A 13035-nucleotide genomic window follows, 5' to 3' on the forward strand; every position below is an offset into this window, starting at 1 on the left:
CTCATTCTCTTTCACTGGTGTGCGGGACCACTGCTTGACTCATGGTAAGGGAAAAGCCTAAGAAAAATCTGCAAGCAATACAAATATTTGTAAATACTGCTCTAAGCAAAACTCTTAAAGCACTGTAAACAGTATTTCAATTAAAAAAAAAAAAAACATGAAATAATCCCAACTTTATCTCCTTTACCATAATTTAATTTATATTCTTTTAGCCCTGTTCTTTTACATCTAGCCAAAGGTGAATACAACCAGGGGAATAAACTGTCTGGCTCTACAGCACCGTCCTCTTGTGGCCCACCACAAATCCCCTTGTAAGGGTGACACACCCATCAGCAAGGGGATCTCCTTCCCACCAGTGCCCAAAACCCTGACAGCTCTGTCCAAGTCTGCAGCTTTGAGAGTGGCTTCTGCCATACTGAAATCCCAGGGACAGCTTCTGCATTCGCACGGTACAAAGCAGAGCCAATATGAGACAGAATTTTGCTTTTTGTCAGAATGGAAATTACCATTTTCAGTCACACATGACTATTTGTTTGCTTTTGAGCAGCTTCTCAAGGCTCCAGCTAATGCTGCTCATCACTGCATGGGGCCATGCCAACCTTTTCTATTTCGAGTCCTCCAGGATGACAGAAGCCAGGAGCAGGGGGAGTGACCTGCTTGAGGTCAGTAGCACGGCAGGACCTCCAGCCCGCGGTCTCCTGACCTCTCTGACATTTACAGGGCTCACTGAGCACCTCTGCGCACAGCCCAGCATCTCCTGCTCTTGTGCTGATTCTTACTGACTGCTCTTCATCTACCGCAGCAACTTCAGTTGGGTTCCTCGGGGGAGCACTTTAGCACTTCACATCCCCCAGGAACTTCTTTTACCTCGGCTGATACCCTGCCATGCATTATTATCCCATCTCAGTTCCCGTTCAGGATTGACTGGGAATGGCATACGACAGCTGGCAGACGTGAAAAAGCTGACAGGAAAATTGCACTTTTAAGAGGCTGGGCTCAGAGATAATACTGCTTTAAGTACACATACATAGGGAAAAAAAAAAAAAAAGACTATAAAGTACATGCAATTAACACCCATTAGATTAGATCAGTACATTTTAGGTGAGTGATATATGCGTTTGCTTTCTTTACTCTGCTCCTGTATCCAATTGCATAGTCAGTTGCATTATAGCGGTAAGAAAAATGGACTGCAGAAACAGTTTCTATGGTGCAGAACCCTAAGGGTATCCATATAATAAATGAAAACAGAGTTTTTGTTTGCTCGAGTTCCTGATTTATCTGTGTGTGTGGGATTGCACTATGACTTCTTCATTATAAATCTTCTTTATCTCATGTTATTTATACTACCTCCATTTCTTCCAATAAACAACATCCAATTTTCTTCCTCCGATGACCTATTTAATGCTTTTGATACCTGCCTCAGAAGCATTCTCCCTCTCACTTTGTTTACTTGCAATATAAATAGGAAAAGACTGAATTCCAAACCCTTGTGTCTTGAAAAATGAGAAAAAGCAAAGATGGATCTATATTTTTATCTGATTCTAGCTCTATCATGGGCCAACATAAAGCCTAGGTCACTGAAGTTGGAAGATACTTGCAATAGATGATAGTGTTTTATATCTTCAGCCTGTGCTGGCAGCTATTGCAGGAAAAATGACCCTAGCTCTCTCCTATCACAACTTTTCAATTCCTTTTCATTCACCTAGAAAACTAACTTACATGAAATTAGGGCAAGATACAGCAGGACAAGGTTTCCCAAGAAAGACAATGTCAGATCAGAAGATCAAAGTAAACAGTCTCTTCCATGAGACTTTCCCTAGCAAAGATGCACAGATTTTACAGGTTAATGGCACTGACCTCTGTCATGACAGACTGCGACATCACTGATATTTATTAGTACAGAGCAGAAGATGTGACCTACTAAATCATCTGTCTCCCAGCTATTGCCTAAGCAGAGTTTCTGCCATAACATTCTATTAAAAGATGAAGCCCTGAAACTCAATGGGAAGTATAAATTGTACGCTGCATCTCAGAAGAAGCAATGCTAAATGACTTGGACACATGTGGTCCTTTTTCCTTCCCATTATAAATGAAATTACATCAACTGAGAAGCTTGAAGCATGATCTCATTCCATAAAGCCCACTTAAACTTGAAAAATAATTAAATGACAGTGCATTCCTGCTGCAGGCCCTCTTTGCTAGGGCAAATGACACCTAATAGGAAAGCTATTATCAGCTTATAGCAAAATACTTTTCCGTGTTATCTCGACTCGCTCAGTGTCTTTCTGACATGTGGAATACAATGCTGTTTTTCACTGTTCCACATGGCAAAGTTTCTCTTCTAAAGAAAATGAAATGTTTTGTATAGGAGAAGCTCTAATTTGGAGGCACAAGTATTATTTTAATTCAGGATTTTGTCAGTAGAAGGTATGCTACACATTTAGGCTGTTATATACCTTAGACACTTACAACATGACCTGGAAGGTGAAATTATGTTCAGAAATGGAGAACCAGCATCAGGAAAATCCTCCAGATGCAGAGTTTGGCTGAACACCTGTATCTTTTCCAGGCACACCTCCAGGATGAAGCAGTTACTCTACTGTGACATTGCCGGCAATGGTTAGAAAGGAGTCCAGACTGATGTCCTGTTCCTACCTCCCTGACCTAGTTGAGAATGCCTTGATGCCTTGACAGGAGAACCCCACAACTACTTTTGCTAGGCAGAGGCCTATAGGTTTGAAGCCCCCCCCCCCAAAAAAAAAAAAAATGTTTGGAGTACAAATGATGTCTAATGACACAAATGACATTTCATGATTTCTCTTAGTCCTAATTGCATCAGAGTATCATAAACCTGGAACACTCAGCTTTCATATCATAGAAATCAGGGTGGACAAAACAGCATTGATAACACAGAGGCATTAAGTTTCTTTCATTTTTGTCCTGTACTATTCAATATTACGACACTTTTAAGCCTACATTGTAAACTTCTAATTTACTTGCTTCACATTGATTCATTTTTAACAGCACTGCATTTCTTCCCATGGCATTTTATCCATCACTAGTAGTGACTGTTAAATTTCACATTAATATTTTACTTATTGAATAAAATAAAAATCACATTACTTGTCAATCTTTAGAACTCTTCTTGTTTCAAAATTAGCACTGGTTTCATTCATTCTCGCCTTTGGAAAACAAAAAAAGCTTGCAATACACAACAGTCAGGTAATACATATGAAATAAAACAATCTTCTCCAGTTACCTTGCTAAAATACATGAAGGTAATTTAACTCACTTACTAGTATTCCTTTTTACTTGTTTTGCTTCTTTTTCAGAAGAGCACTTTACACACAATAGTGTGAAGGACAGCTTAAGCAAGTATGACACCTGCAAACCACAAGGTGCACAAATGTGCCAGGTAATAGAGGTCATATAGTTTCATACAGTTATATGACCTTACAGTTTGTCATATAACTATAGCAAACAGACCACCTATTTGTCACTGATGCACAATAAACACTTCAATAATTTAAGTAAAGGGATGTCTTACTCTTACAACTGTACTTTGTAATTTTAAAAGACCGTCAATACAAAAACATAGTATTAAATACAACATGCAAAAAATCTGCCTTCAATTACACTTCACACAACCCTAGAAGATGAACCTGTAAACAAAATTTAAAGCATTTAAAACTTAAAAACAAACCTCACCTTTAACATTTTTTCCAAATCCCATAGAGGCAGGAACTGCACTGTCTGCTTGTATTTTGCTATTTGTTTTCTCTTTCATAACTTCGTCATCACTTGAAACATCATCAGAGTTCATCTTCTTTTTCTTTTTCTTTTTTTTATGTCGAGGAGGAAGCTTTTTTGGAAAGGTAAACATTGGAAATATCACAAGGAGCATTGCAATGGCACAAAGGAGAAATCCACTCCACCTAATGCCAGGAGATAGGAACAGAAATGAAAGCCAATGCATTACATGAAATAAAAACACCAAAGTGATTATTACAGGCTGTACTAGCTGGAAGGACAAATTTGCAAAATATGGAACACTGAAATTAGAGTAAATTAATTGAGTGGAGGGGAGCTTTTACTGCATTGAAACCTTTTAATTAGAAGATGTTTCTGTTGGCTTTTCTACTGATAAAGGTATTTACACAGAAACCAGCAAATGGTTTCTGAAATACTGCCAGGTTTGAGTTCCTGTAAGTTTTCCCTTCTGATAACTAGTCAGTACCAACCTCTTAGAAGTAGGCATTCACTTTTACTTTGCCTTTCTCAGATAATTCACAGTAAAGCAATACAGTATTTCTCTGGAGAACACGAAAAAGGTTATCCATGGCATTATCCATGGCATGATGTCCAGATGGATATATCAGGGCTAAATCTGTTCTGCTTTCCAGTGCCAAATTCTCAGTGCGCTGACTGTCCAACCCTCTCCCTTCCCAGTTAAGAGCTCCCGAAGCCTGGCAATGTGCTGCAGTTCATGCCAGGGCTTACGCCTAGGACCTTGCAGCTCTGCCCTGCTACCATGACCAGAAATACCCCTTCACAAATAGATCCCTCTTCTCTCCCTCTGTTTTATAAGAATGGGATAAAATCAGCCCTACAAAGACCCCTTGGCTCACACTAAACGACCTGGGGCCTATCCACAGAGGAGGATATGGGCACGGGGTGCAGTGCCAGAAACGGGCCAACAGTAAACACACAGTTATCCTCCCTGAAGCCACAAAACTTCAGTAACTTTACCACAGCCACACAGATGGGCAACAGGGCCTTACCAGACTTGCAATAGGGCCTTACCAGAAAGTAAACTAGAGTTAACCTTCCGCAGTCAGAAGGCAGGTAGTGCAGTATAAGGTAATATAATTTTTCCTCTACGTTTTCCTCTACTGAAAGACTGCAAGGAAACATGTCTAACTCACACCAATGCTTCCATAAAGAAGGATGACCTCCGAAGTCACCCACACAGTTCTTCCAATGTACTGAAAGCATGGGTCTCATTAGGTACTAACCTAATTTACACCTTTGCTTGCAAGTTTCATTGAAGTTAATCACCTTACTCCAACACTGAAGCACAACAATGAAAGTTTGAAGCTCTCTGCTTTCAAATCACAGTTTGTGGGACAAATTTTATATTTTTGTACATCCTTTACCCTTAATAAAGTAAGCTACCTCAGGAAGCTACTAATTAAATATTTGTGCAAATTTTAAACATTCAAAAGTATAGAGGAGACAGGATTTTTTGCAGAACAAACAAAAATGTTTGACATGACTTTTGCATTGCAAACATATTGCAAACTATATTTTTAAACAAAAGCTGATCCTTACACATGTGTAATGGTTTGTGTGATAACAGGTTATGCAAAGGCAAACACCAAACAAACTTCCATGTGCAGCACTGATTCTGTTAGGAAGATTGTGCAGGGAGCTTTTGTGAGGCAAATCTAAGTTACTGAAAGTTTTCACTTGTTTTGATATTACATAAACAGAAAATCCTCCATTCACTCATTTTAGCTGATAAAATACATAGATTAGAAACCAGTCTTTCAGAAGGATCAGTCAGCACTATCGGATAGGGAATAAATCGCCAGGCTGAATAAAAATGTAGGAACATCCCTTTCAGGACCTCAAAGGCAGAAGCTGCAAAGCACTGATCAAAGAAACAATCTGTGGCAATAATAGAGAGAAATATGAAACCACCCACTCAGCGGGAAACAGCAAAGGAGACAGGGCCTTGTGATGTAGCACGAGATGAAATTCAAATCCAAAGGGACCATTATGGCAGCATACCAAGTGCTGGAGATGTCACAAATACAGCAGTGTATGTAATTATGTGCACTGTCTACATTTCACATCTTCCTGGAGCAGTATCAAAGAACTGGGAAACAGACAAAAGAGGATATCAAAAATAATAAAGACACCTACAATGGGAAATGAGAGGTCAGAATGGGATCTGTATTAATTAAAAAGCCCTTGATTTCCTGTGTTCTTGAAGTCAAAGAAAATATGCAGAGGAATACCTCAAAGACATCTGCACAAGCCCTAAGACCTCAAATAAAAGCAATTAAAACTAAGGAAGGACCAGACAGTGCTGGAGGAATTCCTTTAAACTTCTTCCACTTGTGTGGAATGATGATGAAAGACGATATAAGAAGATCCAAGTACTAAACAGATTCAGAACTAGGTAAACACTTCAAAAAGTGTCAGCAAAAGAAAAGTTGATTCAAAGCATTTGACAGACTGCCAAGGGCTACTCCACAACTAAGGAGATCCCTATACCGCACATTAGCAGTTCTTAAAGACAACAACATGACAGATGATTTCTAACAGATGTCCCCACAGTTACCACACTTGAATAAAAAGCAGTTTTAAACATTTGATGGGATGGCAAAGACAGCTGGCCTGTAATTTAGCCCAGAGCACCTACAAAAAACAGGTGTGCAAAACCCAGGTGTGCAACCCAAGTTCTGTGAAACAAGGAAAATCAAATCAGAAACAACCCTGAGAGTAGCACTTACTTTATCAGGTCTGACATGAGATAAACCAGGTTGCCTGTCCTGCATATATGCAAAATACCTCTTCGAAAGGAGCAGCTTAAGTAAAAAATAGACCTCTGAGCAATTTTTGTTGCTGCATATCACAGTTGCTATATTTACTATCTTGTCTGTAATCATTGCCTCCTTTAATAGTGGAATTTTTCCACTGGTCCCTGTGATAAGTAGAATTAGGAACCTTACAGCTATAATAAAGGAAAGATGAAAATCAAAGACACTAATTCACTTCAAAGGAGACGAGGCTGAAAAATCTCAAATATGACTGCCCATTAACTTATCTCAACTGCACTCTACTTTTGAAAAGCATGTCAGCTCTCTGAAGTAAGTGCTAGACTACTCTTATATTTCAAATTGTTAGATTACATACATAAATATAAACTTGGCTACGTGGCATTTCCCTGCAAGGAGAAAATGTCACAGTCCCAGAAAACAGACTTCAATGGAAGGAAAGTCTACACTTTCAGAGCCCTCTGTAACCAGGCAGTCATTAAGTAACAAGGGACAAAGGACCAGTTGTCATACCATTAGGGTTGTAATTTTAAAGGGTAGACAAAGCCTCAGAAAAGAGAATAATGCACAGATGCTCTAAGCACCACTGAATTTTTATTATAAGCCACCACAAATAGTGAAATTAATTACCAGAGATTTGACAGCAGGCAATACTCTTGGGAAAGTTAACAGAAAAAAAAAATAGAGACCCAAAAACCAAGAGAGTAATACAACGAACTGGAACACCATTTGGCAGTAGCCAATCTACTGATTTAACCAGCGTGATGGAAAAAATGAATGACTTTTACTTTTCTGTGCTGGCTAGAACATGACTCGCCTGCTGAGATCCTGTGACAGCTGATTTCCTGCCCTTCCTTCAGTCTTATTTGCATCACTTCTACCAGCACCCCTGTCCAAAACTGAAATCACCAAGATACCTGTTCAGGTGATATTGGAGTTACATAAAACCCATTTAGCAGTTTAACGTAAAATCTTCCAAATGCACAAACTAGGCTCTTTAGTCCCTTTTGCTTGCAAGGCCTGGCACAGGAGATACTCTCACGGCCTGAGCACAGAAATATTTGTATGAGGTGACTTCTCACCGCTACTCCCACAGATTTGTTGGCTACAGCACTCCTGAAGGATGCTGAGGATTCAACCCTGGCACTCAGTCTTCTGAGGGAGGGAAATTGAACTTGTAATTCATGAGAAAGGACAGGCATTTTTTGGCAGATCTCTCTTATACACTTGGCTATGGACAATGTTACAGATATCCAAGCTAGCTGTATACTAGCAGTAGTGGCAGTCCATCTGCTGCGGCACTGAACTCGGTGCACATGGCCTGAGAAGCAGCTAACTGCTTTGGTTATGTCCATGCTGCTTTGGTTATTTTATCCTTAACTCATGTGTTTAAGCTACAACCACAGAGATATGCCCACACTACAAGGCAATAACATCAGTGGTTACATTATAGACAAACACAACAGTAAAGCTTGCCCCACTTTCACCTAGCCCCACTGATTTCAATTAATGGATACATTTATGGTCCTGTTCAAGATTTCAGTTGAATAACTGAAACACTTCCCTAAAAACACATGAAACATAAGAATTTTACTAAGAATGTATAATAATTTGCTCTGGTTTCAAATCTCTTATTCAGAATTAGTCAAAGCACTTTTTAACACTGTAGTACGTTCACATCACAGCTCTTTCCTGTGAGATATGTCAGTATATAAATGAGAGCACAGAGTCGTTAACCCCAAGGTCACAGGTGAACTGAGCACTCAGGTTTGCTCTTCTCTCACTGAAAATTCAGCTAGACCTGTGCAGCAATGCTCTTGGGCTAAGTAAGATATATAAAGCGGTGATAAACCTTCAAAGACTTAAGAACACTAAAGAATGTTTTTTTCACATCAAACTGTCAGGAATGATCACTGTAGGATAAACAGAAACAGATATGGTCTAACTGAAGTGGCATAGCGACAAATTCTAATACAGTGCACAAGAACTGAATCTGTACTCTATACAATACTGGGGTCAAGAATCAGAGAAAAAACACATCAAAGATGTGCTGAAACAAAAGCAAGCCCCCCAGCTTCTCTAGAGAGCCAACAAAATGATTGAAGGATGCTGATAAGCTCCTTGAAATAAACCACCAGCACAACTAACAGCTGAGATGCACAGTAGGGGCACAGTTCCTCCTGAGATGACAAACTTCAGTCTTTTCTGGGCTTGCATGAAGATTTCAAGACATATTTATGAATTATCTGAAAAAAAGCCAGTCAAAGCATCCTCAAGACCCGCTTCCTCAAGAAGACATTTCCAAGCAGGCCACATATCAAAGGCCACACAAAGACATCATCTAAGGATTATGGTCGTTACATCTCAGCACTGCTGGAAACCTACTATTTACTAGAGAATAATGTGATGGTTTATATCATCTGCTACTCAAACACAAGCCATCATCCAGAGTTACAAGGCCAGAAAGGCCGTGTTCTGACACCATCCTGACAACAGTAAACGAGTTTACTATTTCTCATTTGGGCAACAGAGTTCAGCATTTCTAGCTGCCTGTTTTGGAAAACCAAAGCTGGGATTTATCCAGCTTCCATCAGGAAGGGATAGGTCCTGGGAAGCAGTGACCTTGATAACCTCATAAAATAATCAATATTCTGTCCTGCCATTCCTGTGCTGAGTGCTGTCAATCAGCACCCACAGTGTCAGTCAGAGCAAGTTATGATTTCCCACCCTGTCTCAAGTCCTTACTGGCAATTTAGAGAGTAGCTCTGAAAAATGCTTGACCCTTACCAGTTTCCAATGAATCGGGGATCACTCTGGTCAATATAAACAGTTGTCCTAGGATCAACATAGAAACCAATAAGAAGTCCTCCCAGTAAGTAGCCAGCTGCAGGACCAAGTGCTCCCATTACATACATGATGGCTGAGGAAATAAAAGATCAGAGTTGTTAATCAATAACACTTCAGTAGTTATTTGCATGTAAATTGGGGACCTAAAAGTGAAAGATGCCTCTTAAAGCAAGGAATTTTGTACCCCAGAAATTTCAGAGCCCTTTTTTGCAATCTTCAAAGGCAGCAATTTCTGTATAAGTAAAATATCAATAAGGAAATTACTGCTTTCTGCACATTTTCAGTCAAATTACAGATGGAAGTATACACTATTTTGGCATTTTGGATGGAAAGCAGATATCATTTTGACAATATTTTTCATATTTGGTAACATTTCCTTTGAATAAAAACTTAAATTTTAAAACATTAACAGAAAAAAATATAAGTAATGGTAAGCAAACAGGAAAGTGAAGAATGAAAATAATGTATGGCACCAAAGAACAAAGTACAATGTTCCAACTTAGTTACCATCGGATTAACACTGGATTTTAAAGAACCATCAAAGTTTAGAAATCAAATACTCCTATTTTGGAGATTGACAGAAATATGTTTTTATCTGTGCAACCACAGACTTGGCCCTGTTGTACACACTGCTACCAAGAGATCCCATATGCTATATTTCCACAAGACTCCTGCCTTGTTCAGGACATATAAAATTTTAATGTTATTACTAAGGAAATTTCCTAATTTAAAAAAGCAAGTTAAATGAAGAAAAAAAATCTCATTTGCAAACATACAAGCATATATTTTACAACATCGTTGTTCTGAACATTGGATGACAGCAGAATCCTTATCACCCAAAATAACAGAGTAGGCTCCTGTCTGCTGTGTCTTGTACACGATACTCTTCACAGTGGAGCCTCCAGTTCTTGCTGTTCAGTCATCCATTGAGAAAGCGTCGCAGCTTCCATTTGGCTTGTGTGCCAGTGCCGTCAGGAGCAAGGGTGAGACAGAGGCAAGAAAAATTGCAGATGTGTTTCATCTTAGAGTGGGGCCAAGCTGCCACTGGACCTCGGACCCAGGAAAACTTTCTGCAGCTCGCAGTACAGACATAGTTGTGAGACACGAGCAGGAGCAGACAAAAACATCTGTTGCTTGCTGACAAGAACTGACCGCTGAGATTTAGAAATCCTGCTCTCGTTTCCAGCTTTTGAAAGGTAGACAATTTAAAGGCTATCATTTGTCTTGCCCTTAAATACTGTCAGTTCCACTCCTTTCCTCTTCTACTTCTGCAAATCCCAAATCAACTTCTCAACTAAGCCAAGGTCAGTTACCTCAGCCTTAAAAATAGATACCTTTACCAAGATCCATATATTCTTGACCACACAACCATAGCTATCTTCCAGAAATTGTTCTCATATTCTCCATCTATTTTCTTCCTTAATGCATTTTGCAGCACTCATCCCTTTTAACATGCTGCTCTCCTGCTTCCCGTACTGGCTGTCTGGAAGCATGAAAGACCAGACGGGTTATAAGGGATGCTCTTTGCTGTACACTTCCATGTCTGAGACCACAAAAAAATCAAACTCCAGCAGCACAGCAACATTTGCTTAGGTGCTGCAGTCTCACTACGCAGCACATCAGAAGAAACCTGATTACTGAACTATCTGATAACAACATCTTCACTCCAAAATCTCCACCTCCACGTGGTTTCTGCGGACCAGTTGCTCTCCCTGGCAGTGTGCAGGCTCCATACTGTTTGGTCCCGTCCTCAGTCAGACGTGCTGCAGCCTGGGGTTGCATAACGGGGTTGTAAGAGCTTGGGCTTCTGTGCTACCAGGTATAGCAAACTATATCTCACAGGCAAGACAACTAAAAGGAAATAAATAGATCTGCCTGATTAAGCCAAAATAACTTGTACGTTTTCCTCTAATGTTTTGAAAGAAGAGAAGGAAAAGAACAATCTCATGAGTAAGAAGGTGACATTTATCAAAGAGCTAGAGTGTGCAAAAAAAAAAAATCACAGAAACTACCACAAAAAGTAAACTGCGTATAGAAAAAAATGTCTTCAGACTGCAAAGTGATTTATTACTTTTAAGTTACTCTTTCTTAAACACATTTTCAATTTTTATGAAACTGCAATTTCACGACTAGATTTCTCTAAAGTCGTTTTTGCATAATGGTTTCCAGAACTGTGTTCACTATTTAAATTTATTCCAGACATGTTCCCCTCTGGATTGATTGCAAACAATCCTTTGCATGTGTAAAATGCTCCATGAGACATTGTAACACTGCTACTTAATGGTAAGTGGTTAGGAGAAAAACACGCTAACTGTTATTTGTAAAATCCACATCATAAGGAAGGGAAAAAAATAAAATAAACTCATTCCACTATAATAAATTATGTTCAATAATGTTTCATTGGAAAATTGATTCAAACAACTACAGCAACCTCAGGTCCCTAAAAAGTTTACAGAAAGGAAGCACAAAGGGAGTAAAAGAGTGACCTAAGCCATTCATTTCAGCATTCAGAAAAAATACTTATGCTGTATTTATTCAGCCTCAAGTCCACTAACGAAATAGGCAAAATGCAGCAACTGTTTAGGTTTAGAAGTACTACTCAGCACTTGCATTACATATACCTGGTAACCTCAGAGGATATTCTTAGTAAGCAGGAATACTGTAGAGTAAAAATAAAAATATCAGTGTACGCTGTGCTGCTGTAGAGTAGGGGATGTTGCCAACCATTTCAAAAGTATTTTTAAATTACTATATGCTGTTCAGATTTCAAGATTTTTTTTTAATGTAGCTTACAGATAACATGTAACATTCTGGATTTTTCAGAAAACGGGGGTGCCCCACATGTCTGGTCCAGGGCATAAGGAAACATGTGAGCACATGAGCTCCACAGCTGCCATTTTAGGACACCTTGCAGCACCTTCTCCAGCACCCAGTAATGACCACTATCACAGACCAGATACCAACTGCAGTAAATTGATCTGGATTTCTAAATAGGACTAAAGGTACCGCATGGCAAGTAAAATATGCGAGTATTTCAAAATGGGGTACTTGAAAAAGTCTGCCCCAAACCTTGCTGTGAAAGTGAAGGTGGAGCCATCTCCAGGAGTCGGCATGGCAGGTTGCTCTGTGATCCTGGACCTGTGGAAGTCTGATCACAGACTCCATGATATTGCACCCCAGTGCCTGGGAAAACTGATTCCCAAAGAGGCCACCGAGATTGGTGGATGATATAGAGAGGAAACTAACGAGGAAACAGATTCAGTCAGGGCATCATCAAACCTGAACCGTCTTCAGAAACAGAAGTTTCTGCGGACAACTGCTCCGTAACGTTTTGCACTCAAGCCACCAGAAGGTCTGCAGCTTCCTGATGAAGAAGGTTCTGAAGCATGGAGGTGATGTGGGAGCACCTTCCTTTCAGCCCCCTGCCTGGCATTTCAGCTAGCCCTCTTTGGGCTGCCCTTTTTGGGCCACAGTCGGGTCTTGATCTAGGAAGATGCTCTGATTTAACTGCAGAGAAGTTTTGACTACAGAAGTAACAAACATTTGTTATCAAGAAGCATGTAGGAATGCTATGTTGCCGAGGCAGGCTGCATGGCATCCAGATGATTTTTTAATCGTAGGA

The 13035-nt window shown here is 39.8% G+C and overlaps 1 protein-coding gene across 2 annotated transcripts in view; it reads right to left on the reverse strand.

Annotated features, from left to right (window-relative positions):
- SLCO5A1 (solute carrier organic anion transporter family member 5A1) overlaps nt 1-13035 on the reverse strand; it is an 81562-nt gene that overhangs the window by 39590 nt on the left and 28937 nt on the right. For both annotated transcript variants that reach the window (XM_080578472.1, XM_080578471.1), the window contains 2 exons: nt 9354-9486; nt 3709-3935 (listed from right to left, as the gene is read on the reverse strand). In XM_080578472.1, coding sequence (XP_080434598.1) covers nt 3709-3935; nt 9354-9486 — 360 coding nt within the window. The remainder of the gene's footprint in view (nt 1-3708; nt 3936-9353; nt 9487-13035) is intronic.

Source organism: Anser brachyrhynchus (genome assembly GCF_964034855.1).
Source record: "Anser brachyrhynchus genome assembly, chromosome: 2".
NCBI classification, from domain to species: domain Eukaryota; kingdom Metazoa; phylum Chordata; class Aves; order Anseriformes; family Anatidae; genus Anser; species Anser brachyrhynchus.